The sequence below is a fragment of the Podarcis pityusensis genome (genome assembly GCF_964106645.2).
Source record: "Podarcis pityusensis genome assembly, chromosome: 1".
NCBI classification, from domain to species: domain Eukaryota; kingdom Metazoa; phylum Chordata; class Lepidosauria; order Squamata; family Lacertidae; genus Podarcis; species Podarcis pityusensis.
The window spans coordinates 45,723,796-45,749,816 of NC_138028.1; the positions used below are offsets into that span (position 1 = coordinate 45,723,796).

Sequence of the window (26,021 nt, forward strand, 5' to 3'; positions counted from 1 at the left end):
AATATTTGGAACATATTGTCTGAATGACTAGGTGCCAACGTTGTAGGGTGAAAAGCACTGTCTTTTACTTTGGGTTCTTGGCCAAATCATAGAATTCCCCCCCCCCCCATGTTCCTCAGCAGTTATGCCTTCTTCTGTCAGAATGGGAAGGCTTTTTTTGGAATGAATACTTGAGAACCTTTCTGAAATCATCAGAGGACAGGGTCTTGAGAGTGCCATGCAATGGTACCTCAGGTTAAGAACTTAATTTGTTCTGGAGGTCCATTCTTAACCTGAAACTGTTCTTAACCTGAAGCACCACTTTAGCTAATGGGGTCTCCTGCCGCCACCGCGCCACCGCACGATTTCTGTTCTCATCCTGCAGCAAAGTTCTTAACCCGAGGTACCATTTCTGTTTTTGTTTTGTTTTTAAAAATAATTTTTTTATTGATTTTCATTAAACATACATTCATTATACAAATAAATCTCACATATATCTTTGGCTCTGCCGAGCTTCAGACTTCCCTCCACCCCTTCGGTAAGTATCGTACATTTTCTTACATCGCGTATTGTTTGTTTATCCGGTTGACCATATGCTGTTAGAGTTAGTCTAACCCTGCCAGTGTCTTTAAGGTTTTACAATTATCTCTTATATACACCAAATATTTACTCCAACTTTCATAAAACTTCTGTTCGTCCTGGTCTCGTATTTTCCCTGATAATTTGGCCAATTCTGCGTAATTCATCATTTTAACCTGCCATTCAATAATAGTAGGTATTACATCTGTTTTCCAATTCTGGGCCAACATATTGCACTGTTTTGAATGTCACCATTCCTTTTTCCGCTTCCCTCACTCCACCCACTCCAATTGTGCGCACTTTGGAAGCTAAGGATTAGCAAAGAATGAACGAACAATGTGAAAGACAGAAGGTCCAAAGGGCAAAAGTTCCAGCTATTTCTAGTTAACTGCTATCAGCATGATTTTATGATCCATCTCTACCAGGAAGGGTATCAGACAAAGTATACCAATCTAGCCATTTAGATTCCTGGATTTTTAGTACAGTGGTACCTCGGGTTACATACGCTTCAGGTTACAGAACTATGTTGGCCGAGGTACTATTTCTGGGTTAGCGGAGTCTGTAACCTGAAGTGTCTGTAACCCGAGGTACCATTGTACAGTTTTCATAGTGAGCATATTTATAAAATGAGTGCTTACTGACCATCAATAAAAGAAACATCTTATTTTTAAAAGCTGGCATAATTTCTGCATAGGAAGGCAAAAATATTTACATGTGAATGTTCTGCTCTTTCTTTCAGTAATAGGGATAGAAACTGGTGGCAAGAATTTAGAAGTTGAAGATATACCAAAGAAAATACAGCCTTTGCTTAGAAATACATTGTTTGATAAGGATGCTCATGTGAGAATGGCTGCTGCTGTGGGCTTCTACGCCATGGGGGAGTGGAATCCAGTGGCACGGTCCATCATGAAGGATGCTCTGATAAATGGTTAGCAAAATAACTTTCCTCTTCCTTCCATATAGGAACTGTTTTGTGGATATCAAGCATCTCCAAAGCCATGAAAACATTTTCTCTGACAAAGAATATTCAAAAAGAAGTCAGACTAGGGCCCAAATCCACCTATAGTTAGGCTATAAATCTACATGCATGTGCCTGGGAACTCAATGGGGCTTACTTCTGAGTATACACGTATAAGATTGCACTGTCAGTCACAGCTAAAGCTGCAATACAAAGCCCTGATCTGCCGGGCTAGAAGGCGTTTGGTTGAGGCAGAAGTGTCCCTCTGCACAGCCCAGACTGGCTCTGCTGGCCTTTGATGGGGCCACTGTGGAGTGTCTCAGTATACCTTCTTCTTCTTCTTTGGCAATCACTCGTAGTCAAGTAAGATTGTCTTCCATATACACGGTTTTAAAAGTGAGTCCGTAAGTGACTGTGGAGGCCAATTCTGGACCCACACGTCCTTCCACAGTGGGGACATAGGTTTCCGGGTGGGAGTTGATCATGGTGAGGGTTTGCCAAACGTGCCTTCCTCTTAGAGCGCATTTCTACCTTTCATCCTGAGTTCAAGCATCTTCAAAACCCATGACACCTTTGGTAAAGGCTGTTCTTCACTTAGAGCGCTCACAGGCCAGTGTTTCCCAGTTGTTGGTGTTTATACTACATTTTTTTATATATATATTTGCTTTGAGAGAGTCTTTGAACCTCTTTTGTTGACCACCAGCATTATGCTTACCATTTATAAGTTTGGAATAGAGTAGTTGCTTTGGAAGAGGATAATCAGGCTCAGTACACCAGCCCCACAGTGGTTCCTGGCAGAATGCCGCCTCCTCCTAAAAAGTGTAACTTTTTCAACAATCCTGCTGTGCTTACCAATCACTTTCTTAGACTGCAAACACTCTAATAATTAAAAGTGGTGTGTGTATTAAACTAAAAGTTTTATGTGTTCTTGCATCTGATCTGGGATGGCTAACCTGTGGCCCTTCAGATCTTATTGGACTCCAACTCCCACTGGCTCTAGTCAGCATGACCAGCCCCTAGGGATGATGGGAGCTGTAGTTCAGTGAGATCTGGAAAGTTCCAAGCTTCCCGCCACTGCATTAGACCAAGCTGGAATGAGAGTCTTTTTTATAGAGCGTCATATTATATACTAGTAATTCTTTTGCTATTAGGTAATAGTACAGACAGTTGGACTGCAGCTCAAGCCCTGGCAATGGAAGGCAATATAAGTTTCCATGTAGTGAAAAGGATCCTGACTCAAATTTTTGAGCAGAAGGATGATGCCACAGAAGACCAGGCTTGTCTTTTATTATCTCGACTCAGCCGACAAACAGTAAGTACCAAGGCTCAGGTGAAAGAACAAGCTGTAAACACACAACCATTGTGGCCTGCTGATATTTATTTTACTCAGGCTTGCCCCCCCCACTGTTGAATACAGATACTGGACACTCTTTGTAGCACAAGGCATGCATGTTGCAGAAAAGACAGGCATGAGACTTGTTCCACTTTGGTGGACTTGGGCCCAAGGGGCAGGTTCAGCTTCCTTGCACAGAATCCCACAGGGAACATTCACATCAAAAATTATTTTGCTTTCTGTCTGAATAAGTGGCCAGGCCAGTTGCTGTACTCAACAGATTTTTCCATTGGGATTAATGATAATCTTGTGAACTATGGCATTATTTCTCCCTGGATTCCAAGTAGATTAGTCAGATGACTCTGGTTATTTGCAGTATTCCAGTCCAGATTATCACAATGCCATGGACAATGGCTTCACACTGTGTTTTCTTTTTAAAGTGTGTGTGTGTGTGTGTGTGTGTGGTTAAAATCTGAATGGGAAATTCCTAATTTAACATTAATATATATGTATATTTAAAAAAATGGTTCCAGCAGGACATTTGTTTGTTATATACTATCACAAACAGGGATAGCTCACCCCTTTTCCCTGAGTGGTGAAGTTACAGCAGCAGTCTCTTTTCTTGTAATGAAAGAAAGCACAGAAACTGATGGTGTATTTGTAATTGTCTGGATATTAAGATCAACCTCCGAGGCCTTGCTCTGAGTTCCCCACATCATCTGAAGAAAGGTAGATGTTGATCAGAGATGGTGGCTTTCAGTTGTGGCATCCTTCAGAGAGGTTTGCTGGTGCCATATTTGTTTTATACTCAGTGCCAGGTGAAAACATGTTTATTTGCCCAGGCCTTAAGGATGTATGTGTTTTACAATGCTGAAATTGTTGTCTGCTTTGTTGATAGTATTTGTTACTATGGTTTATTATTTGTTTCATAACAAGCCACACTAAGAGTTTCAGCTGTAGAGTCAATCAGGTCAATTAGTACCAGTTCCTCAAAGCAAACAGCATGCTTTGAAGTTATCATATAATAATAATAATAATTTATTATTTATATCCCGCCCATCTGGCTGAGTTTCCCCAGCCACTCTGGGCGGCTCCCAATCAAGTGTTAAAAACGGTGTTGTGTATTGAGTCAAAGGATTTTATATCTGTATTATTATTGTCTGTATTTGCATTAGGGTAAAGTAACTGCCTTTTGGTTCCAGAGGGTACAGCTACTATTGGTTCATTTAAGCTGCTGTATTTGGATCCTCTGTCTTATTGGTTCCCTCCAAAAGGCAGGACTGTGATTGCCTGATATTGTTCCCTCCAAAATGTATCCTTTCTTGCTAGTTCCCTGTCCCTGTAAATGTAGCCTTCCTCTCCCCAGTCTTTAGTCTTGTTGCTTAAATAAAGAAGTGTTACTAGAGAACTGTCTCCAGCATGTTATATCAAGAGAGCTGAAATCACAAACCCCACGTCACAACAACTGGCGACGAGGATGGGATCCGGAATGCTGAGGAGCGGTTAAACGCAGCCCTGCCTCAGAGTCCGGATTGCAGCTAAGAACAAGACTCACTGGCCAGCTGAGAAGACGACCCTGCCACAGGACAATGGAGAGTCCAAGGGTATTGGAGCCCTTCCAGCCATCAGAGCCCCACACGTGGGAAGACTACGTCGAACGCTTCGAGTTCTTCGCAGAGGCTCAAGGGATCACCGATGCCAGCAAAAGAAGGGCCACATTCCTGAGCTACTGTGGGCCTGAGACCTTCAAGCTGGCCAAGGCATTGCTTGCTCCAGCGAAGCTAAGTGAGACATCTCTCAAAGATATTCTTGCCTGCCTAACAAGCCACTTGGCGCCTACTGAGACCAAGATGGCCCGGCGGATGGCGTTTCATAAGAGGCAGCAGCATGCTGGGGAGCCTGTATCTGCATTTCTGGCTGAACTGCGGAAGCTCGCTCAGCACTGCGACTTCCAAAATCTGGAAGAGACTCTCCTGGATCGGTTTATCGGTGGTCTGAGCAGCAAGAAAGCCAGAAGACGCATCGTGGCTAAAGAAGAGGTTACCCTTGCTTCAGCCTTGAAGGAGGCCACCGCCACGGAGAATTATGAAAGAGAGGAGCTTGATGCCAGTCGCAAGGCCCCTAAGCCACAGATAGAAGTTGCGCATGCCATGGACGAGCTAGAGGCTACTCCGAGCCAGAGCCCAGTCCGTGGGGTCGAGTCAGTGCGTCAGGCCTGCACAGTGCACAAAGATCACCGAGGCAGGTGCCCAGGTTGTGGCGGAAACCATGAGCGGAAGAGTTGTCGTTTCCGGGATGCTATGTGCCAGACGTGCGGGAAGACAGGTCACATCGCCAGGGTGTGTAGATCGGCGGCGTTGGGAGCGACAGGAGCACCTAGACCGGAGCATCGCAGACCGCCCACAGCAACCCATTTTCTAAAGGACTGCCACTACGTAACGGAGATCAACGGGAGGGTCGTGCAGTTCCCAGCGCAAGGCAAGGCACACATCAAGGTGAAGATTGAGGGTCAGCAGTGCGACATGGAGGTGGACTCCGGATCTGGATTCACTATCGTGTCGGACCAGACCGCGAGGGCATTCTTCCCCAGGGGTAAGTTGCCCCCTCTGGAGCCCTTCCCGGCAACCTTGCAGTCATACTCAGCGGGCCGCATCCATGTTATGGGAATGTGTGCCGTGAGAGTACAGTTCCGGGACAAACAGGCTGTACTCAAACTGGTGATTGCGAAGGGCAGTCGCCCCAGTCTCCTGGGCACTGACTGGTTCCCCGCCCTGGGACTGAGTATATCAGGGCTTAATTCAATCCAAACCTGCCCTGAGATGAGCGAGGCATTATGCAAAGAATTTGCTGGTCTCTTTAATGGAAAACTGGGTTGTTATAAAGGGCCCCCAGTTGACTTCGAGTTGGACCCTGGGGTGGCCCCAATCCGACTCAAACCAAGGCGAGTGCCATTTGCACTGCAACCCAAGATCGAAGCAGAGCTGGATAAATTGGTCAAGCAGGGAGTTCTCTCACCCGTGGACTCTGCTAAGTGGGAGACTCCAATCGTCACGCCCCTTAAAGCAAATGGGGAAGTCAGGATCTGTGCAGATTACAAATGCACTATCAATAAGGCACTCAGGGGAAACTCATACCCCATTCCAGTCGTATCACATCTGTTGGCTAAACTGGCTGGGGGCAAGGTGTTCGCCAAAATTGACCTGGCACAAGCTTACCAACAGCTGCCAGTAACCCCACAATCAGCGGAAGCACAGACTATTGTCACACATAAAGGGGCGTTCAGAGTTAACAGATTACAATTTGGAGTTTGTGTGGCCCCAGGGATTTTTCAAGGGCTCATGGAACGCCTGTTAAGAGGTCTGCCGGGGGTCTTGCCATTTTTTGATGATGTTTTGATTGCTGGAAAAGACCCACAGGAACTGGTTGCGCGTGTTCGTGCAGTGTTGCTCAAGTTCAAGGAGGTGGGGTTGCAACTGAAAAAGGAAAAATGCAGTTTTGGGGTGCCAACTGTGGATTTCTTGGGGTTTAAAATTGATGCATCAGGCATCCACCCCACAGATGCGAAGATTAAGGCCATCATCGAGGCGCCACGACCACAGAACAAGACGGAGTTGCAGTCATTCCTGGGACTTATTAACTTTTATCATTCATTCTTACCCCAGAAAGCTTCGGTAGCTGAACCATTACATAGACTGTTGCAGAAAAAGAATGTGTGGCGATGGGGGCAGGGGCAGCAGAAGGCTTTTGACTCCTTGCGAGGAATGCTGAGTAGCAGGAGCGTCCTTGCTCATTATGACGAGTCAAAGCCTCTGGTCCTGGCATGTGATGCCTCTCAATACGGCCTGGGGGCGGTGCTAAGTCATAGGGAACCGGATGGGTCGGAAAAGCCCATCTCTTTCTATTCCCGTACGTTGTCGCCCACGGAGCGCAACTATGCTCAAATTGACAAAGAGGCGCTTGCAATTGTGGCAGGAATCAAAAAGTTCCATGATTATGTGTACGGTCGCCATTTCTACATTGAAACGGACCACAAGCCACTGTTAGGGTTGTTCAACCCGAACAAACAAACGCCACAAATTCTCTCCCCCAGAATGTTACGTTGGTCTATATTCCTGAACGGGTTCCAGTACACCTTGACCCATGTGCCGGGGAAACGGTTGTGCCACGCTGATGCGCTGAGTCGATTGCCCCTTCCTGGCGGGAGCACTGAGGATCCTGCTCCAGCGGAGCACATAATGATGCTGGAAACACTTCCGGGGGCTCCTGTAACGGCTACTGATATAGCTGAGAAAACGAGGAAAGATGCTGTTCTCTCCCGTGTGCTCACTTGGGTGGGGAGGGGGTGGCCAGGTGGTCCGCATGAAGACAAATTCAGGCCTTATGCGACTAGGCAGCACGAGTTGTCCATGCATAAGGGTTGTCTCCTGTGGGGAGATAGGGTGATCATCCCAGCACCACTGAGAAACAGGGTTCTTGAGACGCTTCACATGGGACACCCGGGAATGGTCAGGATGAAGTCGCTAGCCCGATGTTATGTGTGGTGGCCTGGAATGGACCAGAACATAGAACAATGGGTACGAACATGCAAGGCATGCCAAGAGGTACGGCCAGAAGTGGCCAGAGCACCAGTCCACTGGTGGGAGCAGTCCAGATCTCCCTGGAGCCGGCTGCACTTAGATTTTGCTGGGCCATTCCAGGGGAAGGTCTTTTTGGTTATCGTCGATGCATATTCCAAATGGTTAGAAGTGGCGATGGTCCCTAGCATGGCATCAGCTGCCGTAATCAAGGTGTTGAGGCAGCTGTTTGCAACCCACGGGTTACCTGAGACCATTGTATCAGATAATGGGGCAGCTTTTGTATCCCAAGAATTCAGGGCATTCTTGGCTGATAACTTCATAAGAGGGGTCACATCCGCGCCCTTTCACCCATCCTCCAATGGGCAGGCTGAGCGCATGGTAAGAACAGCCAAAGAATCCATTGCGCGCTTAATGGAGGGTAACTGGTCAGCTCGCATCGCGCGAATGTTATTTTTGCAGCATGCGACGCCGTGTACCGCGACGGGCAAGTCGCCAGCTGAGCTGCTCTTGGGTAGGAGACTGGTAACGGTGCTGGATTATGTCCACCCGGATAAAATGCCAAACCGTAATTCAAGAGCAACCCCCCAGGCTGAGACTGACACAACAAGGTATCTCGCCCCTGAAGATCTGGTCTGGGTGAGGAACTATTCACGAGGTTCGCGGTGGGTGGCTGGTGTGGTCACCCGGGCTAGTGGACCTGTGTCCTATTATGTGACCTTGGAAAATGGGCAAGTGTGGAAGAGACATATAGATCAGCTGAGGCGCCGGGCGCTCAGCAGGGAGGAGCCAGATAATTCATCCCTGGCTAACGACGCAGAGCTGCAAGACCAGAGTGAAAATGGCCCAGAGGTGCAGTCACCAGGGGCTTTAACAAATGAACCAGGGTCTGCTAGTCCTCACGATGACGAGGTACAGATAGGGGACCCTGAGATGTCTGGGACTCCATCTGTTCCTGACGAAACCCCTAGAGCAGCCCCTCTACCACAGGTAACACCCAATCCGGAACCTGCAACACCTGTTGTCAGGAGATCAAGTAGAAGTTGTAGGACCCCACAGTACCTGAGAGATTACGTCTGCTGTGCTCACTAGGGGGGGAGGGGTGTTGTGTATTGAGTCAAAGGATTTTATATCTGTATTATTATTGTCTGTATTTGCATTAGGGTAAAGTAACTGCCTTTTGGTTCCAGAGGGTACAGCTACTATTGGTTCATTTAAGCTGCTGTATTTGGATCCTCTGTCTTATTGGTTCCCTCCAAAAGGCAGGACTGTGATTGCCTGATATTGTTCCCTCCAAAATGTATCCTTTCTTGCTAGTTCCCTGTCCCTATAAATGTAGCCTTCCTCTCCCCAGTCTTTAGTCTTGTTGCTTAAATAAAGAAGTGTTACTAGAGAACTGTCTCCAGCATGTTATATCAAGAGAGCTGAAATCACAAACCCTACGTCACAACAAACAGTACACATTGTTATCTCGCAGTCAGCTGCAAAAATGGTCATCGGTGGTCCTAACTCTTCTCCTTAAAATATTGGCAAGCCTCTCTGTCCCTCTTCTATACTTCAGTGCGTTCAGGCTTTCCACTGATTGGTTTAATCTTCCAGGGCTTGGTTCATTGCTTACTGGCATCCGAATTGAACAGCTACCAATGGAAGCATCGGGTTTTGGCCTGTAAAACATTTTCACGTATTCCTGGGAGCGTCAGCCAAGTAAGTTATGCCTCACGAACCTAACATACTATAACATCCATAAGAGAATATTGGTAGAGCCATTTTCATGACCGAAGCACTAGCAGATTCAAATATTCCTTCTGACGTGATTCAAGCTTACTAGAGATTCCATTGTTTGGCAGTTCAGAGTGAGGGAAAAACATGTTTCACTGATCTCTTCATTTGTGACATGCACCAACATACTCATAGTAATTAAGGGAGGGGGAATTGTTGCAGTGGTGATGCCACCGTTAAGCGTAAAAAAAAAAATCTGATTTATTTAAAATTGCTCCTAAATGGCACTGGTGGTGAAACAATGTGTAAAGACTGAGATGTGAATATATAGACAGAAAATTCTTTGGTTTGAATCCTAAACTAAATCAGCTGAAGGAAGCTCATGGAAGGAAAGTTTCCTCTTGCCTCCTCGCTACCCAGCCCTGTGTGTTCCCTGAAAAGCCTCACCTGAGACTCAGGAGGCCCTCCAAAACAGCAGAGGCTTGGGCTCAGGTGTATCCTGGGGATAAAAGGAGAAGGGAGGGAATCACAAAACTTTCCTTCTGCGGATTTTCTTAAGTTATTTAAGCCAGTGTGGTGTAGTGGTTAAGAGCGGTAGTCACGTAATCTGGAGAACCGGGTTCGCGTCTCCGCTCCTCCACCTGCAGCTGCTGGGTGACCTTGGGCCAGTCACACTTCTTTGAAGTCTCTCAGCCCCACTCACCTCACAGAGTGTTTGTTGTGGGGGAGGAAGGGAAAGGAGAATGTTAGCCGCTTTGAGACTCCTTAAAGGGAGTGAAAGGCGGGATATCAAATCCAAACTCTTCTTCTTCTTCTTCTTCTTCTTCTTATTTTATGATCCAAGTCTGATTTTGGAAGATCCCCTTGTCCACCAGCAGCCCACTGCATCCCAACCCACATTGCCTAGGAGGCCACTGGCCCCCCAGAGTAGGCTTTTTGGAGGGTTCAGGCGTCTCAGAGAGACAGAGGGAATGGGAGGCTTTCCTTTTATGAGCTTCTTAAATTAACTTACCTTGGAATCCAAGCCTGCATTATGTAGGACCACAGCTCTATATATGAGCACTGGGGTTGGGATGCACAGGTTAAGGTTTCTACAGCCGGCAGAAATCCTAGGCCTGCCAAAAAATATCCATTCCTTCCCAAAGGGCTACCCAGCGATGAAGCTTCCTTGATTCCTAGACTTTTCCAGGTGTTCAGGCTTTCTACATTGCTCCGCACAAAGATGCTGACATCAGAAACAGTTGTACTCTTTTAAAATGATGCCTTGTGAAGCAAGGTTGTGTTGCAGCAGTTCTGCTCCTACAGGGCTGCTTTCAGAGAGCAGCATTGGGAAACTATGGACCGGCTTCCTGCCAGTTGTGTTATGGGGAGATTTGGGGCTCTGTTTCTGTTACATCTCAATCAGGAGAGGGTGTGGCTGTTTCAAACCAATGCCTGGACACTCTTATACTACTGTTTTACTGGTTTTATGTTGCATTCTGTTTCAGTGACATTGCTTGTTGTCTTTATGTTGTACACTGCTTAGCATTTTTAAAAATATTAAGCCGTATATAAATGCTTTTTAATGATCATCTTCATCTTTGTCTTCTTCAGCGTCAGTTTATCTGTTGCCTAAAGTTACTCTTAGTTCTTCTATGTAGGACCTAAAAAACAAAATTGTCCAGCTCATGTGGACAGATTGGAAGTTTGATGTACGCCAGGCAGCTGCCAAGGCTTTGGGGCATTTGGAACTTGGGAAAGAAGTCCATGATCAACTCAGGTGAGAGCCGTGCAATGTGGTAAGACATCTCAGTCACTAGCAAAACATTTCCTCTGCAAAATTCTGAAATGCAGATAGGCAGTGCATTGGAAACAGAGGACCTCAATAATGTCTGATGGCATTTGAAATGAGACGCATAGAGATCCATATGCATGTTAGAAACATCATCTTCACTGATGGGCAGAGCAATCCTATAGTCACATTTGTGCCCAGTGCCACAGATATCCTGGCAAGAGTTTTCAGCCAACGTACTGGAGGTAGTTCCTTCAGGGTAAGTATCATTCTATTGACATAGCTCCATCTCTGCCAGCAGAGCATCATATATACTGCTTCCTAAGGCCACTTAGCTGGCCTAAGTCATTTACAGGATTTGTACCCTTAGTATGCTCTTAAGTAATGACAAAATAGGATAAAGTTAATAACAATTCTTGTTATGCTTTTAAATGCACAAAACTAAAGCTTGATTGATCCTCTGCTCCATAATGTGAACTGGTCTGATTGTCTGAAAGCAATGCACAGGGGCAACATGAGAGGCAAAATCCAGAATCAGTCCAAGGTCAAGACACTGGGGCCTGGACTCAAATCAGGCAACTGGTGCAATTACACTGGTGCATTTACTTTGGAACCCAGAGTGCAGCTGCAGGCCATCAAGGCTGCCTAAAGAGTTCGTCTGTTAATGAGGAGCATCCATTTTCTCTTGAGGAGGGCAGCAGTCTGACTGAGCCTGCACCCGTGGCCACCTGCATTCCCCCAGACTCAGTGGCTGATCAGCCTCTGCCTCTGATTCTGTGCAGGGGCCTCCTGTGTCCTGAGGAGGTTGTTGGAGGGCTGTGACCCCTGAAAGTTTTGGCTCTGTCTGACTGTTAATTGACACAACCTGCTGCTCCATTTGCCTTGGGGAGCTCCAGGTCCTCCTCCGAAGAGGATTTCTCCAGCAAGGGAGTGACAGTGGTGCCCTCCAGGTGTTGGTGAGATACAACTCCCATCATCCCTAACCATTGGCCATGCTGTCTGGTCCTTATGGGTCCAACAACATTTGGACAGCACCACAATGATTACCCTTGCAGTTCTTTATGCTAAACCAGGCATAGGCAAACTCGGCCCTCCAGATGTTTTGGGACTACAATTCCCATCATCCCCGACCACTGGTCCTGTTAGCTAGGGATCATAGGAGTTGTAGTCCCAAACATCTGGAGGGCCGTGTTTGCCTATGCCTGTGCTAAACACATCTAGCTCATGAACACAGGGGTTTTTGCTGTTGCTGATTCTATTAACGCTTGTTATAATTAATGGCCCTTCACTTCAAATGAAGTCTTTACACCCAAGACTTAATAACTGAGTTCAGCCATTGTTCATTAAGAACACACTTGTGCCCTCAGGGAGAAGCTAAAAAGAGGAGATGTCCGGATGAGGGTGGAAGCTCTTTCATTGATTGGGTGGCTGAAATTCATGACGGCCAGGCTGCTCCCTGGCTTCCTAAAGTGTTTCACTGATGACTTTGTAGCAGTTCGAAAAGAAGCCTGCTGGGCAGCTGGAGAACTTCAGATTAAAGAAGAGATGGTGAGTGTTCAAAATGTAGGGCCAGTGCACCCACGAGGCAAGGTGAGGTGACTGCCTCAGGTGGCGGGATCTGTAGGGACAGCAGATTCAGCCTCCAAACAATGCATCGCCTTCTGATGCTGCTGCAGTGGCAGAGACAGCTGGGGTGCTGTTCCTTGAAGGCCAGATCTGCTGCCTCCTTGGCAGCACCCCCTCCATGCCTCCTTTGCATCAGCCTCTTGGTGAATAGGAGGCGCTGCTGGTCTTCTCACACCCTTTGTTCCCAAAGTGGTCATTTATTTCCCGCTGATTCCTGATGTAGATCTTCACCCACCCCTTCTTCCCTGGGGGGATGCTATTTTGTGGTTTGCCTTAGGTGCCAAATGTTCTTGGGCCAGTCCCAGCAAAATGACTGGCAAAAGCCCTATATGTGGAGATAAATATAAGCTCCTTTCTTGAATGCAGCCTGGGTGGCTTCTTCAGAGACTTATTCTTCAGATGCTAGTCCAGGGCTGGAACAATACATCTTCCTCACTGATTATTTGGGGAGAACCAACCTTCTACATGCATAGTAGATATGGTATAAATGCAGATGCGCATCTGGATGTATAAAGCTACATCTACATTGTGATGCTTTTTCAGGCTGGGTTCTGCCTGGATGCATGATGTGGAGAAAATGGGTAAAGAGAAATTATTCTCCCTCTGCTCTAATACTAGAACCTGGGTCCCTCCAAAGAATCTGAATTAATGGGAGATTCAGGACAGACAAGATCCTTCTTCACGCAACACATAGTTAAACTATGAAACCACCCCCATAAGATGGTGGCCGACAACTTGGATGCTTTTCCAAGAGGATTAGAGAAATTCATGGAGAATAAGGCTGTCAGTGGCTGCTAGCCACGATACATGTGCCAGAGGCAGTGTGCCTCTGTATACCAGTTGCAGGGAATTGCAAGCGGGGAGAGTGCTGTTGTATTCAGGTAATGCTTCCAAGATTTTCATAGGCATCTGGTTGACCACTGTTAGTACAGGAAGCTGGACTAGATGGGCCTTTGGTTTGATTCAACCGGACTGTTCTTATTCCTTTTGATGTAGACTTCATTACATGCAATTTGAGCTGGATCAGGGACGCGGGTGGCGCTGTGGGTTAAACCACAGAGCCTAGGACTTGCTGATCAGAAGGTTGGCGGTTCGAATCCCCGTGACGGGGTGAGCTCCCGTTGCTCGGTCCCTACTCCTGCCAACCTAGCAGTTCGAAAGCACGTCAAAGTGCAAATAGATAAATAGGTACCGCTCCAGTGGGAAGGTAAATGGTGTTTCCATGCGCTGCTCTGGTTCACCAGAAGCGGCTTAGTCATGCTGGCCACATGACCTGGAAGCTGTACGCCGGCTCCCTCGGCCAATAAAGCGAGATGAGCGCCGCAACCCCAGAGTCGGTCACGACTGGACCTAATGGTCAGGGGTCCTAGGGCCAAGATCTATATTAAAGTCCCTTGTCCAGAGACAGAGAACCTGTGGCCCTCCAGATGTTGTTAGACTCCATCTCCTGTCGGTCCCAATCAGCATGGCTAATGATCAGAGGTGATGGACGTTGTACTCCAAGAGCATCTGGAGGGTCACAGGCTACGTATCCCAGCTCAATCCCATTTCATCCCAGGGAAACATTTCTGCTACATCTCCAAAGTATTTTTTGGTAGAGCCAGTGAATTCAGCTGAAGTTGCTTGGGGGCTTTGATCTGGTTTGTGGACTTTCTGTTAGCTGTCTCTGAAAGTCCACCCCGCCATAGACTGTATTTTCTGTGCTTAAAAATAATAAAATAATATAAGCTGTGTTTATTATTAATTCATTCCCATACTTTATTTTTTAAAAATATTATAGGCACAGTTTGCGAAGACCTTCTAAGCACCACTGAAAGTTAAAGGAATGTGATGAATAATAATAATGATTATAATTTGTACATTGCCCATCCGACTGGGTTGCCGTGGCCTCCAGCAGATAAAAAAACACAATAAAACATTAAATATTAAAAACTTCGCATAAATATTCCCTATTGAATATTAAAAACTTCACTTTCTGATGGGGTGAATGAAAGCAGAAATGTGCTATTGTGTTTCTCTCCTTCATTATTATGAGGCTTGGACAGGAAAAGAAAATACTGCACATAATGGAAAGATGGCTTTTTCAAGACAATGGAATTGAATGAGCTACCTGTCTGCCCTGCAAAAATGTTACAGTACACAACTGATGGGCGATGTTTGGCTTGGTGGGTTCCTCATCGTGCCTACCTGCTGATTTATATTACAGTCTGGAATTCCCTATTGGGGCAGTCTTGTAATTTATTTGGTGTGAACCATCCCGTTCAAAACAATATGCAAACTAGGTTCTGTCAACTAATACCTTTTTTCTTGTTGCTGTTCTTAGGTGCTCAGGTGCCTTTTTAAGATAATGCAGACTGACCCTCTCTGGAAAATCAAGACGCTCGCTATCAAAGGTATTGTACAGGCTAGGACCCTATCATTTCCTTCTCAGGTGCAGATGCAACCTGTAAAAAGATATGGGGATGTTCAAGTTCCACTAAAAATGCTGGTCCTCATTTGTGGATGTTTTGTTGTGGATCAGGACTGAAGCAGCCCCAAGACTAGTGATGATCCTACATTAGCATTTACATAGCATATTTAAAGCATTTAGTGCTTCATATTGTCTCATATTGTTTCCAGAGAAGTAGCTGTCTTTGCTGCAACAAGAACAGGAAAGAGTTCTGTGGCCTTTTATGGACTATCACATTATTATGGTATCTGCTTCCACGGACTAAAATCCAGTTTGTCACCAGTTATCTTTGTAACAGCCCTGTAGGATAAGTGAATATTTTAATCTCTCATGCTACAGATATATGTCTGATGTTGAGAGCAAAGCTTCTTGCTTAAGCCGCTTGAGATAACTGCTAAGTGATTTCAACCAGAGACTTCTTGGTACACTCTCTTGGGGCCAAGCTGGATATGCCATTAATTACAACCTTGCATTGAATATGTACACTTTAAAAACTGCAAATCAAAGCTGCAAGGGAAGGGATATGATGATCAGAATCACAACATGTCATGGTTGGCGAGTGTAACCATTTCCTCCCCTGTTGTGATCCTGAGGGAAATCCCTTCTCTGAAGCTAGTATTTGCACTGGGAGGAAATGCCTCCTGCTAGTATCAATTGGGGATTTCCTCTCAACGCAAATAGTGCAGCAACCGGGAACCTTGGACCCAGCAGCCAAATGTGGCTTGCCAAGCCTCTCTGTCTAATCCTTGGGACTCTCCCCAGAGCATAACCTCTCCCAAACACACTGTCTCTTCCCAGGCCAGTCCCTGCACTGGCCTTCTTTCCCACCCCCCTTGAATGTTTTCACTTGGCTGTAAAGTGTTCTTGACCTCTGATAGTGACTCCTGATTGAGAAGAGTGTCTGTAGAAAATAGTGTACTGTATAAAGGTGCAATTTACATTACCGTATTTTTTGCTCTATAGGACGCACTTTTTTCCCTTCAAAAATGAAGGGAAAATGTGTGTGCATCCTATGGAGCGAAGACGCCATAGCCCCGCGACCCTCTCCCGGCTGGAGAGGTGACGCGTGGCTATGGCAGGAGCCTCTCCGCTGCGCCTTTCCGCTGCTCCCTGACCTGCTCTTTGGGGCTGGTGGTGGGCTTCCCCCCGCCAGCCCCAAAGAGCAGGTCGAAAGGAACCTGAAGCCTGGAGAGCGAGAGGGGTCAGTGCACACCGACCCCTCTCGCTCTCCAGGCTTCCAAGGTAGCCGCCTGAACGCACCTTAAACGGCACCTTGTTTTAGAGCGGGAAAACAAGAGGGGGAAAGTTCTCCCCCTCTCTGCACAGCGCCTCCTGCCACTTCGCTGAAGGGGCGCTGGGCAGAGAGGGGGAGAATTTTTTTTCCCTTGTTCTCCCCCCTCTAAAACAAAGTGCGTCCTATTGTCCGGTGCGTCCTATGGTGCGAAAAATACGGTAATTTATCTACCCACTTTTGCCTCTATCCTGCCCAACACTGGTACGTGCCCCCTGGAAGATTGCTTAAAAAAAAAAAAGGGCTTCCCACCTCTGAAATAACACATTCAGGCAAAGGATTTTCCTCAGAACCGCAGCAAAGGAGGAAAGGTTTAATTATTAGCCCCAGAGACAGCTGCTGTTTGCGTGCAAAAATAACTAGCCATATTTAACATCCTATCTGATACCGCAACAGCTAGCATACTTACCGGTATTTAGTGAGCAGATACAACAAACTTTTTACATGCCTCAAGAGTCAGCATCAGAGTCAGCATCCTGCTTTCTAATTTAACACTTTGCCAAAAACGGTATGTCCAGGAGTACAATCCTGGACTGTCATTGCGTTAATAAGTCAACAGTGGCTTGATTTCCAAAAAAAGAGATGAGTAAGATCAGCAATAATACCTGCATCTACAAAAGATGATTTGGGTATAATCTGTTTTGTGCTGCAAGGAAGGTTGAAGCACAAAACAGATTCCCACGATAAGGCAATTCCTTCCTTCCACTTCAGGGAGAAGGGTAACATTTAGTTTCAGAGTGTAGGATGTAGAACTTGAGGTGATGGGGGTGCTTGGATCATTGCCTCATCTTCCTGGCATAAATGTTGAAATGAAACTCTTTTATTTTCTGTCAGCTCTGGGTCAGATAGGAGAGGCAAGTCCTTACCTGAAAGAACTTCTCCTCTGGGCCCTTCATTATGAAGAAGATCCCGGGGTGCGAAGGGAAGCCTGTCGTAGTCTCATCACCCTCAAGATGAAGGATGAAACAGTTCGGGCTACTTTGCTGGAGAGAATGATTATGGAGCCAAATGAGATGGTCAAAGAGTAAGTCCCTTGTTTCCTAAATAGAGAAAAACTTATGTATTTAGAAAACCACTTCCTTCTCCTGGGTTCTTCTTGGCAGATGTGCAATACCTTTACAGTGGTACCTCAGGTTACATACGATTCAGGTTACATACTCCGCTAACCCAGAAATAGTGCTTCAGGTTAAGAACTTTGCTTCAGGATGAGAACAGAAATCGTGCTTTGGCGGTGTGGCTGCAGCAGGAGGCCCCATTAGGTAAAGTGGTGCTTCAGGTTAAGAACAGTTTCAGGTTAAGAACGGACCTCCGGAACGAATTAAGTACTTAACCTGAGGTACCACTGTACTTCTTCAGGATAATGCTCCTGTGGAACACATTTACAGCATCTGATAATGAACTTTGAGCTTGGGGGAGGGGGGAAAGAAAGCTGAAGTCCTGAAACTAAGTTCTGTTTTTCACTGGTGTGATAGGAATTTTATGGTAATGTTCATAACCGCACATACATAGATCAGCACAGGAAGGCCAACCTGGAACCATTTTGATTCCTAAACTGACCAAATGTTTTCTCTGCAAGGTCAAAATGGAAAAGCCTCCCCATTGTCTTTCCTTCACAAACCCCGTCTTAAGGATATGTCTGTGTTTGTCTTAGGTTACACCCCTTCTGTGATGTATGTAGATGTTTCTGGGGGTGGTCTTGATCTACAGGATGGGAATTTCAAAAGTCTTTATAAGTCCTTGCACAGCATTTTTGTGGGTCCTCCTCCTTTCCTGCGAGTGAGGGGAGCACCCTGTTGCAACAGATCAATAAAGATCAGGCTTAATAGCTGCTTTGCTTCTCAATATTCTCTGATTGGCCTCTGTTATTTTCTCCTACCAACAGGGAACCTATGTAAGGACTCATATGGGCTCTTGGATACCCCATAAGGGAAAAGGCCAGCGGGTTATGTGTACAGTGGTACCTCAGGTTAAGTACTTAATTCGTTCCAGAGGTCCGTTCTTAACCTGAAACTGTTCTTAACCTGAAGCACCACTTTACCTAATGGGGCCTCCTGCTGCTGCCACGCCGCCGGAGCCCGATTTCTGATCTTATCCTGAAGCAAAGTTCCTAACCTGAAGCACTATTTCTGGGTTAGCGGAGTGTGTAACCCGAAGCGTATGTAACCTGAATCGTATGTAACCCGAGGTACCACTGTATAGATCTCCTCCACTTAAGAGTGGCCCCTGAGTGAGTCAGGATTTCCCCCTTACATGGAGGAACTACACTTATAAGTTGGTCCTCTTCTCTCACACACCAAACATGTAGCTAGGGGGTCAGGGCCTGTATGATCTGGCAACCCCGTCATGAGTTAATATTTAGCTTTTGCTTGTAATTCTGTTTCTTTCCTTACAGGTATTCCAATGAGCACATCTCAGATTAACACTAGAGTGGCTTCAGAATTAGCAGTCCAGAATAAGCTCTAGCTGTTCTTAAGTAACACAAACAGAATAAGCTTTGAGGGCATATTTGGCAGGGTATGATACAAGGCCTTGCAGATTTTTACCTTGTTCATAAACACCCCATGGCTATCTAACTTTGTATCAGATGTACCCCCAACCCACTTGTGCAGAATTTTGAGGGCATGTGGAAGGCTTCAGGGAGGAGTGTGATGTGAAGTTCTGCTGCAGAAGTCTGTTTCACTTGTGCACAGACAGCACTGGATAAAACTCATAGTCTAGACTATTAAAAAGTATCCAAACAGAGTTTTAAGAAACAGTAAAGCCTACTTTCATGATTAACTTGAGAACTGGAGTTGTGACCTTCAAGTGCCTTAGATGGGACTGAAACTTTCACTGTAAACATAAACATTACTTCTGAGAAGTACTATACTTAAACCTGATCCATTCCTCACCCCACTCCCCTCTTCTACATAGTCATGTGCTCCTTCCAAGCCTCAACCAACCAGAATTGCTAGCTACATCTGTTTTTTCAGTAGTTTAAAATTTTTACCACCTACCCTAATAACCTTCTCCCATGAACTTCTGCACAGGCCAAGCAGATCACAGGGTGGTACAGAAGAATGCAGTGTAAGGTTACAATTGGTGGCCTTTGCCAGCATGTCTGGACCAAGTGCCACTCCAGGTCTGTGGTACCAATACCCATATCTTCCCGAACCTGCCTAATATTCATGGCAAAGACAGATTTTAGTGTCTCTTACACCCACCTCCCCCTTGTATTGCATCACAAGGATTGCAGAGGGTGCAGCAGACATAAGGAGGCAAGTGGAAGCATGAACCAGCTTCAGATAAGCCCAAAGGACCGGTAGGGGAGGCCTTTTCTAGCTATACACTTGTACAGTGGTGCCTCGCAAGACGAAATTAATTCGTTCTGCGAGTTTTTTCGTCTTGCGAATTTTTCGTCTTGCGAAGCACGGTTTCCCATAGGAATGCATTGAAAATCAATTAATGCGTTCCTATGGTCAAAAAAAGTCCAAACCAAGCCAAATTTGGTACAAAAAGAGTTTATTAAGTGCTCGCTCTTTAAAGTCACACATACTGTAAAGAGCATTTCAAAAATTGAAGGAACAATAATTTAAGTTTCTAAACATGACAGAAAAGCATTTAAAAATCACCAAAGTGTACTGTACATACATTTTCTAAGACTCTGGGGGGACAACTCGAAGAAGGTTCCTCTTCCACTCTTTGCTTCTTGCTGAAGAACCTGTCCATGGTCTGCTGCTTCATCCGCCTTTTCAACACCTCCCTGAAAGACGACATGACCCTCGTATCAAAAGTGTTCGCAAGGTCACGTGTCAGGTCCTTGTCAGGGTGGTGCCGCTGTGCAAAAACCTGCACATCTTTCCACTTCTGGCAAATGTCCCTCAGTTCTTTGGAGGACAGCCGTTCCTCAGTTGCTTCCTCCTCTTCCAGCGAGGCCTGCTCCTGCGCAGCCTCTGCCTGCAGTTCGACCAGCTCCTGGGTGGTCAGCTCGTGGTCGTGCTCCTCCACCAGCTCGCTGACGTCCTCCTCTGTGACCTCCAGGCCCATGGTCCTCCCCAAGGAAACAATGTCCTGCACCACTGTTGACTCTGGTGCATCAGAGTCACTTGGTGCCACACAGTCCGGCCACAGGCTGCGCCAAGCGCAATTCAAATTTCTCTGGCTGATCCCGTCCAGCCAGAAGACCTGCTGTGGAACGTAGCCCTCCATCGTCACAACCTCCAGGAACTCCGCTGCAAAGTCTTCAGCCGCAGGAACAGAACTGGCAGCCTCTCCATGCCTGACCACGCTGTGGATTCCAGATCTCGTCTTGAACCGGTCAAACCAGCCTCTGCTTGCCTTGAAGACTTCTGGCTCGCCTGAGGTTCCTGGCTGTTGCCGGACGAGGTCTGCGTGCAAGGCCTTGGCCTTCTCACAAATGACGGCCTCAGTCACTGTGTCCCCTGCACGCTGCTTCTCTTCTAACCAGATGAGCAGCAACTTCTCCACCTCCTCCAGAACAGCTGGGCGGTTCTTCATGATCCTGGTGACTCCCTTGGCTACATCAGTCGCAAGGATCTTCTCCCTCATCTTCAGGATGGTCCCGATGGTCGATGGATTCCTCCTGTACTTCCTGGCGAGGTCTGTCACACGCATTCCACCGTCGTGCTTCCGGATGATCTCTTTCTTCATTTCCAGCGTAACCTTCTCCTTCTTCCTCTCGCCGGCCTCTGCAGCAGCAGTCTTCTTGGGCCCCATGGCAGCACAGCTCCTACCTTCGCAACCCCTCCCCCCCCCAAAAAATCAGTGCTTCACATCCAAAAAATTCAAAAGCACCAAACCTCCCAGAAAACACACAAGCTTCCAGATTCTTGAAAACCCCTTCTCAACAATTCCCTGACCCCCCCAGCCACCCACCACACAGAAATCCAAACCCAGAAATCTTTTTTTTTTAACAACAGCAGAGTGCCCCAATGGTCACAAAAAATCATAAAAATGCAGAAATAAAACACACAAGCTTCCAGATTCTTGCAAACCCCTCCCCAACACCAAGTCCTTGAATTCCAAACACCCCAACCCAAAATCCAACCCCCCCCCCCAAAAAAAGTTTTTAAAGTTTAACTTACCAAATGGCTGCAAAAGAAGTTTTGGAAAAGCTTCAAAAATCACCAAAGTCTTCAAAAACCTCAAAAAAGGCTACCACACCGCGTGCTATGAGTTGCTCCTCGAAGTCAAGTCGCAACTGCACCTCTTCAAGCAATGCACCCTGGGTATTAACGGTTTTAAGAAAAAGGAAACAAACTTGCAAGACGTTTTCGTCTTGCGAAGCAAGCCCATAGGGAAATTCGTCTTGCAAAGCAACTCAAAAAACCAAAAAACTCTTTCGTCTTGCGAGTTTTTCTTATAAGATATTTATTAAGCTTTTTAAAAGTATTACAATAAAAATGAAAAAAAAAATACAAAATAAAAATAGTTAAAAACACACAGATTTTCCATTGCTTGTTTTCCTTTAGCTTGTTTCCCGGACTTCCTCATACCTCCCTTTTTTGTATTTCAGTTCAATTTGTTGGTTCAGCAAATCCTTACCCTCTTTATTTATCCTAATCTTTAGTCTTAAAATAGTAACGTTAAATTTTTACCTATTAACAACCCATTTTTCATAATCCCTTAAAGCATTACAGCTGGAAACCACTTAATTTCTATCCAACATCATTCTAACATTCATTAATTTTACAATAATTCTGTAGATAGTCTTTGAATTTCTTCCAATCTTCTTCCACCGACTCTTCTCCCTGGTCTCGGATTCTGCCAGTCATTTCTGCCAGTTCCATATAGTCCATCAGCTTCATCTGCCATTCTTCCAGAGTGGGTAGAGCTTGTGTCTTCCAATACTTTGCAATGAGTATTCTTGCTGCTGTTGTGGCATACATAAAAAAGGCTCTATCCTTCTTTGGCACCAATTGGCCGACTATGCCCAGGAGAAAGGCCTCTGGTTTCTTCAAGAAGGTATATTTAAATACCTTTTTCAGTTCATTATATATCATTTCCCAGAAAGCCTTAATCCTTGGGCACGTCCACCAAAGGTGAAAGAATGTACCTTCAGTTTCTTTACATTTCCAACATTTGTTATCGGGCAAATGATAAATTTTTGCAAGCTTCACTGGGGTCATGTACCATCTGTATATCATTTTCATAATATTCTCTCTTAAAGCATTACATGCCGTAAACGTCATACTTGTGGTCCACAACTGTTCCCAGTCAGCAAACATAATGTTATGTCCAAAATCTTGTGCCCATTTAATCATAGCAGATTTCACCGTTTCATCCTGAGTATTCCATTTCAACAGCAAGTTATACATCTTTGACAAAATCTTAGTTTTGGGTTCTAACAGTTCTGTTTCTAATTTTGATTTTTCCACCTGGAAGCCAATTTTCTTGTCCAAATTATATGCCTCCATTATCTGATAATAATGAAGCCAGTCTCGCACTTTATTTTTTAGTTTCTGAAAACTCTGCAGTTTCAGTCTACCTCCATCTTGTTCCAAAATTTCCCAATATTTCGGCCAATTGGCCTCCATATTGAGCCTTTTCAGAGCTTTCGCTTCCATCGGTGACAGCCACCTTGGGGTTTTGTTTTCCAATAAATCCTTGTATCTTATCCAAACATTAAACAATGCTTTCCTGACAATATGGTTTTTAAATGCTTTATGCGCTTTGACCTTGTCATACCACAGATATGCATGCCATCCAAATACATTGTTAAAACCTTCTAAGTCCAAAATGTCTGTGTTTTCAAGAAGTAGCCATTCTTTCAACCAGCAAAAAGCTGCTGATTCATAGTAAAGTTTAAAGTCTGGCAGGGCAAATCCACCCCTTTCCTTTGCATCAGTTAATATCTTAAATTTTATTCTGGGCTTCTTACCCTGCCAGACAAATCTAGAAATATCTCTCTGCCACTTCTTGAAACAATCCATCTTGTCCACAATTTGCAATGTTTGAAACAAAAACAGCATTCTAGACAATACATTCATTTTTATCACAGCAATACGACCCAACAGTGAAAGCTTCAAATTTGACCAAATTTCTAAATCTTTTTTCACTTCCGTCCAACATTTTTCATAATTATCTTTAAATAAGTTCCCATTTTTGGCTGTCATATTAATCCCCAGGTATTTCACTTTCTTAACCACAGTCAAACCTGTCTCATTCTGAAACCTCTCTCTTTCAATCAGTGTTAAATTTTTCTCTAAAACCTTAGTTTTTAACTTGTTCAGTTTAAATCCTGCCACTTGACCAAATTCTTGAATTAGTTCTAAAACCCTTTTAGTACTAGATTCTGGCTCCTGTAACGTCAATACTAAGTCATCTGCAAATGCTCTCAGTTTGTACTGTTTGGCTCCGACCTGTATGCCTTTAACCAACCGGTCCCTTCTAATCATATTCAGCAGAACCTCCAGGACCGATATAAAAAGCAGTGGGGAGATTGGGCACCCCTGTCGTGTCCCTTTTTCTTGCGAGTTTTTCGTCTTGCGAGGCATTCGTCTTGCGAGGTACCACTGTACCTTGGTCTACGAAGGGTCCTGTTAATGAACACTTCGGACAGTGAACTCCGCAAAACCAGAAGTAGGCATTCCGGTTAGCGGACTTTGCCCTGGAAGCCAAACACCGGCGGTGGGAGGCCTCATTAGGGAAAGTGCGCACCTCGGTTTAAGAACGCTTTGGTCTAAGAATAGACCTCCAGAACAGATTGTTTGCAACCCGAGCACTGTGCACTGCTGCAGGGGCAGAAGGATCTACTTACACTGTTGCAGATATCTCACAGAATAAGGTGCTAGCTGTATGCACATAGGAAATATAGACTGAGAGAAGTTATTGGACTTCCGGGTTAGCGCCTCCGGCAATGGCGGAATTCCTCTGATCGGGAGGAATCCGGTCCGTGGAAATCAGGGTTTGGCCGCCACGGCGAAGGCGGAGACCCACTAAAAACCACAGGCGGGAGAAGCTTGTGGACGTGGGATTCGGCTGGCACCTTTTGCGCCTCCCCTACTCGCGGGGAAACCCGGTTTCGGAGATCCGGAGCGACGTGGGGTGAGTGGCATGGTGCTTCGAATCGACTGCTTCTTTCACGGAGTGAAGCCGCATTGCTGTTGCAGGAGAGCGCTGACTTTTTCCTGTGGACAATTTGATCTTAAAGCAACTACCCGTGAGTAGAACGGAAAATTGGATTCTTAAACGTCTTAATTTGGCATCGAAACGGGGAGGTTTCAAACAGGAAGTCCGCCTTCCCCTTTTGTAAATAGATTGAAGCAAAGTGGCTGCAAGCTAAAGCCTTGGAAAGTCTCTCATAAAAGATTAAACTTCCATCGGTTAAATTATCAAACCCCCCTTGGAAGCAGAAGAGGGGGGAAATTTTGCAGGAGAGAGTGAAGAAAGTCAAATTACCACCGCTCTGGACCTGGAAATGGGCTGCTAGTAAGCATTGAAGTTTTGGATATGCTCATTGACTGTGAATAGATCGTCAGCTGACAGTAAGTTAAAGAAGAGAAATACATTGTTTCCATTGTCTCCTTCTGCGTTTAAAAAGGAGTAAAAGTAACTGAAAATTGAAACTAACTTTATTGTTTGAACTGTGCTTAAAAGGATTGATACAAATAGAAATTGTTTCCCCCTAGAGGAAGCCTTTGAAATTGTTACAAGAGCTGAGCTGGGGGAATTTCCATTTCCACCTGCAAGATAAAACTGTGAGAATCTGGGATTGACCTTGAACCGTTAAGAATGTTGACAGAAGAAGCCTTAGTGGTTGCATTTTGTAAGATTAATGATTCACTGGAACAGCTTTATAAGAAGACGGATGCGAGGACTATAGAAATTGATAACTTGGAACAAAAAGTGACTAATTTGGCACAAAAAGTCAATATTAATACAGAAATTATTCAGGAATCGATACAGGGATCTATTTTGACATGGCAAATTGAGGAGAAGGCGGGGGAGAAAGTTTTTGCTGTGGAACTTAAAGTGGTACAAGTAGAGAGGGAGAGAGCCCCAGCCGTACAGTTGCAATTTGATGATTATAAGTTGATGCCTTTCAAGACTGAATTTAGAGAAAGTCAGACTTTTAGGATTGGAGCCCCGCTTAGACTGGAGAAAGAAAGTTGGATAGATCCCCTCATGCAGGGGTTTATTGACCTTTGGGACCTGGACTTGGGTCAGGAGGAGACTGGAGTTGTGGGGACTGCCAGACTTGGAGGAACTTTGAAACACGACTGGAAATATCTTTTGAATTTCAGTTCTAACTATGGAGATCTGGCTGACTTGTTGAGAAGGAATAAAAACATTGCTAGATGGGAATTTCCCGGAGATCTACTTTTCAGCATCAAAGGAAGGAAAATAAGAACAAGATTAGGAGAAGACAAAGTAAAGTGCATGTATAAACATGAAGAAGACTTGCAGAAGGGACCTGGAAAAGAGTTAAGAGCCTCGGACAGAAGATCACCAGGTTGATGGGCTATATGGAATTGACGGAAATGACTGGCAGAACCCGAGACCAGGGAGAAGAGACGGTGGAAGAATATTGGAAAAAGTTTAAAATCTATATATGGAAATAATGTAAAATTAATGAGTGTTAGAAAAATGTTGGAAGGGAATTATACGGCTTTAGTAGAAATATTTTAAGGAATTAAGTATAAATAAGTATTATAGTATTAATGGAAAATAAGGTTAAAATATGTTAAGATAATTACATGACAGAAAATAGAGAAAGATGGAAAGGATTTGCTGAAACAAT

The 26,021-nt window shown here is 45.3% G+C and overlaps 2 protein-coding genes across 5 annotated transcripts in view; one reads left to right on the forward strand and one right to left on the reverse strand.

Moving 5' to 3' along the window:
* The window catches only part of HEATR4 (HEAT repeat containing 4), a 51,257-nt gene that overhangs the window by 10,571 nt on the left and 14,665 nt on the right, over positions 1 to 26,021 (forward strand). For all 4 annotated transcript variants that reach the window (XM_081021854.1, XM_081021852.1, XM_081021851.1 and 1 more), the window contains 7 exons: positions 1,298 to 1,486; positions 2,668 to 2,828; positions 9,023 to 9,127; positions 10,783 to 10,901; positions 12,281 to 12,461; positions 14,863 to 14,932; positions 17,114 to 17,303. In XM_081021854.1, the coding sequence (XP_080877980.1) occupies positions 1,298 to 1,486; positions 2,668 to 2,828; positions 9,023 to 9,127; positions 10,783 to 10,901; positions 12,281 to 12,461; positions 14,863 to 14,932; positions 17,114 to 17,303 (1,015 nt within the window). The remainder of the gene's footprint in view (positions 1 to 1,297; positions 1,487 to 2,667; positions 2,829 to 9,022; positions 9,128 to 10,782; positions 10,902 to 12,280; positions 12,462 to 14,862; positions 14,933 to 17,113; positions 17,304 to 26,021) is intronic.
* On the reverse strand, positions 19,880 to 21,610 carry LOC308463179 (jerky protein homolog-like; the record flags this gene model as incomplete). Its single annotated transcript, XM_080981361.1, has 2 exons — positions 21,364 to 21,610; positions 19,880 to 21,012 (listed from the first exon to the last, which is right to left on the reverse strand). The coding sequence occupies exon 2, from the start codon at positions 20,993 to 20,995 to the stop codon at positions 19,880 to 19,882; it is 1,116 nt and encodes a 371-aa protein (XP_080837487.1). The 5' UTR covers positions 20,996 to 21,012; positions 21,364 to 21,610.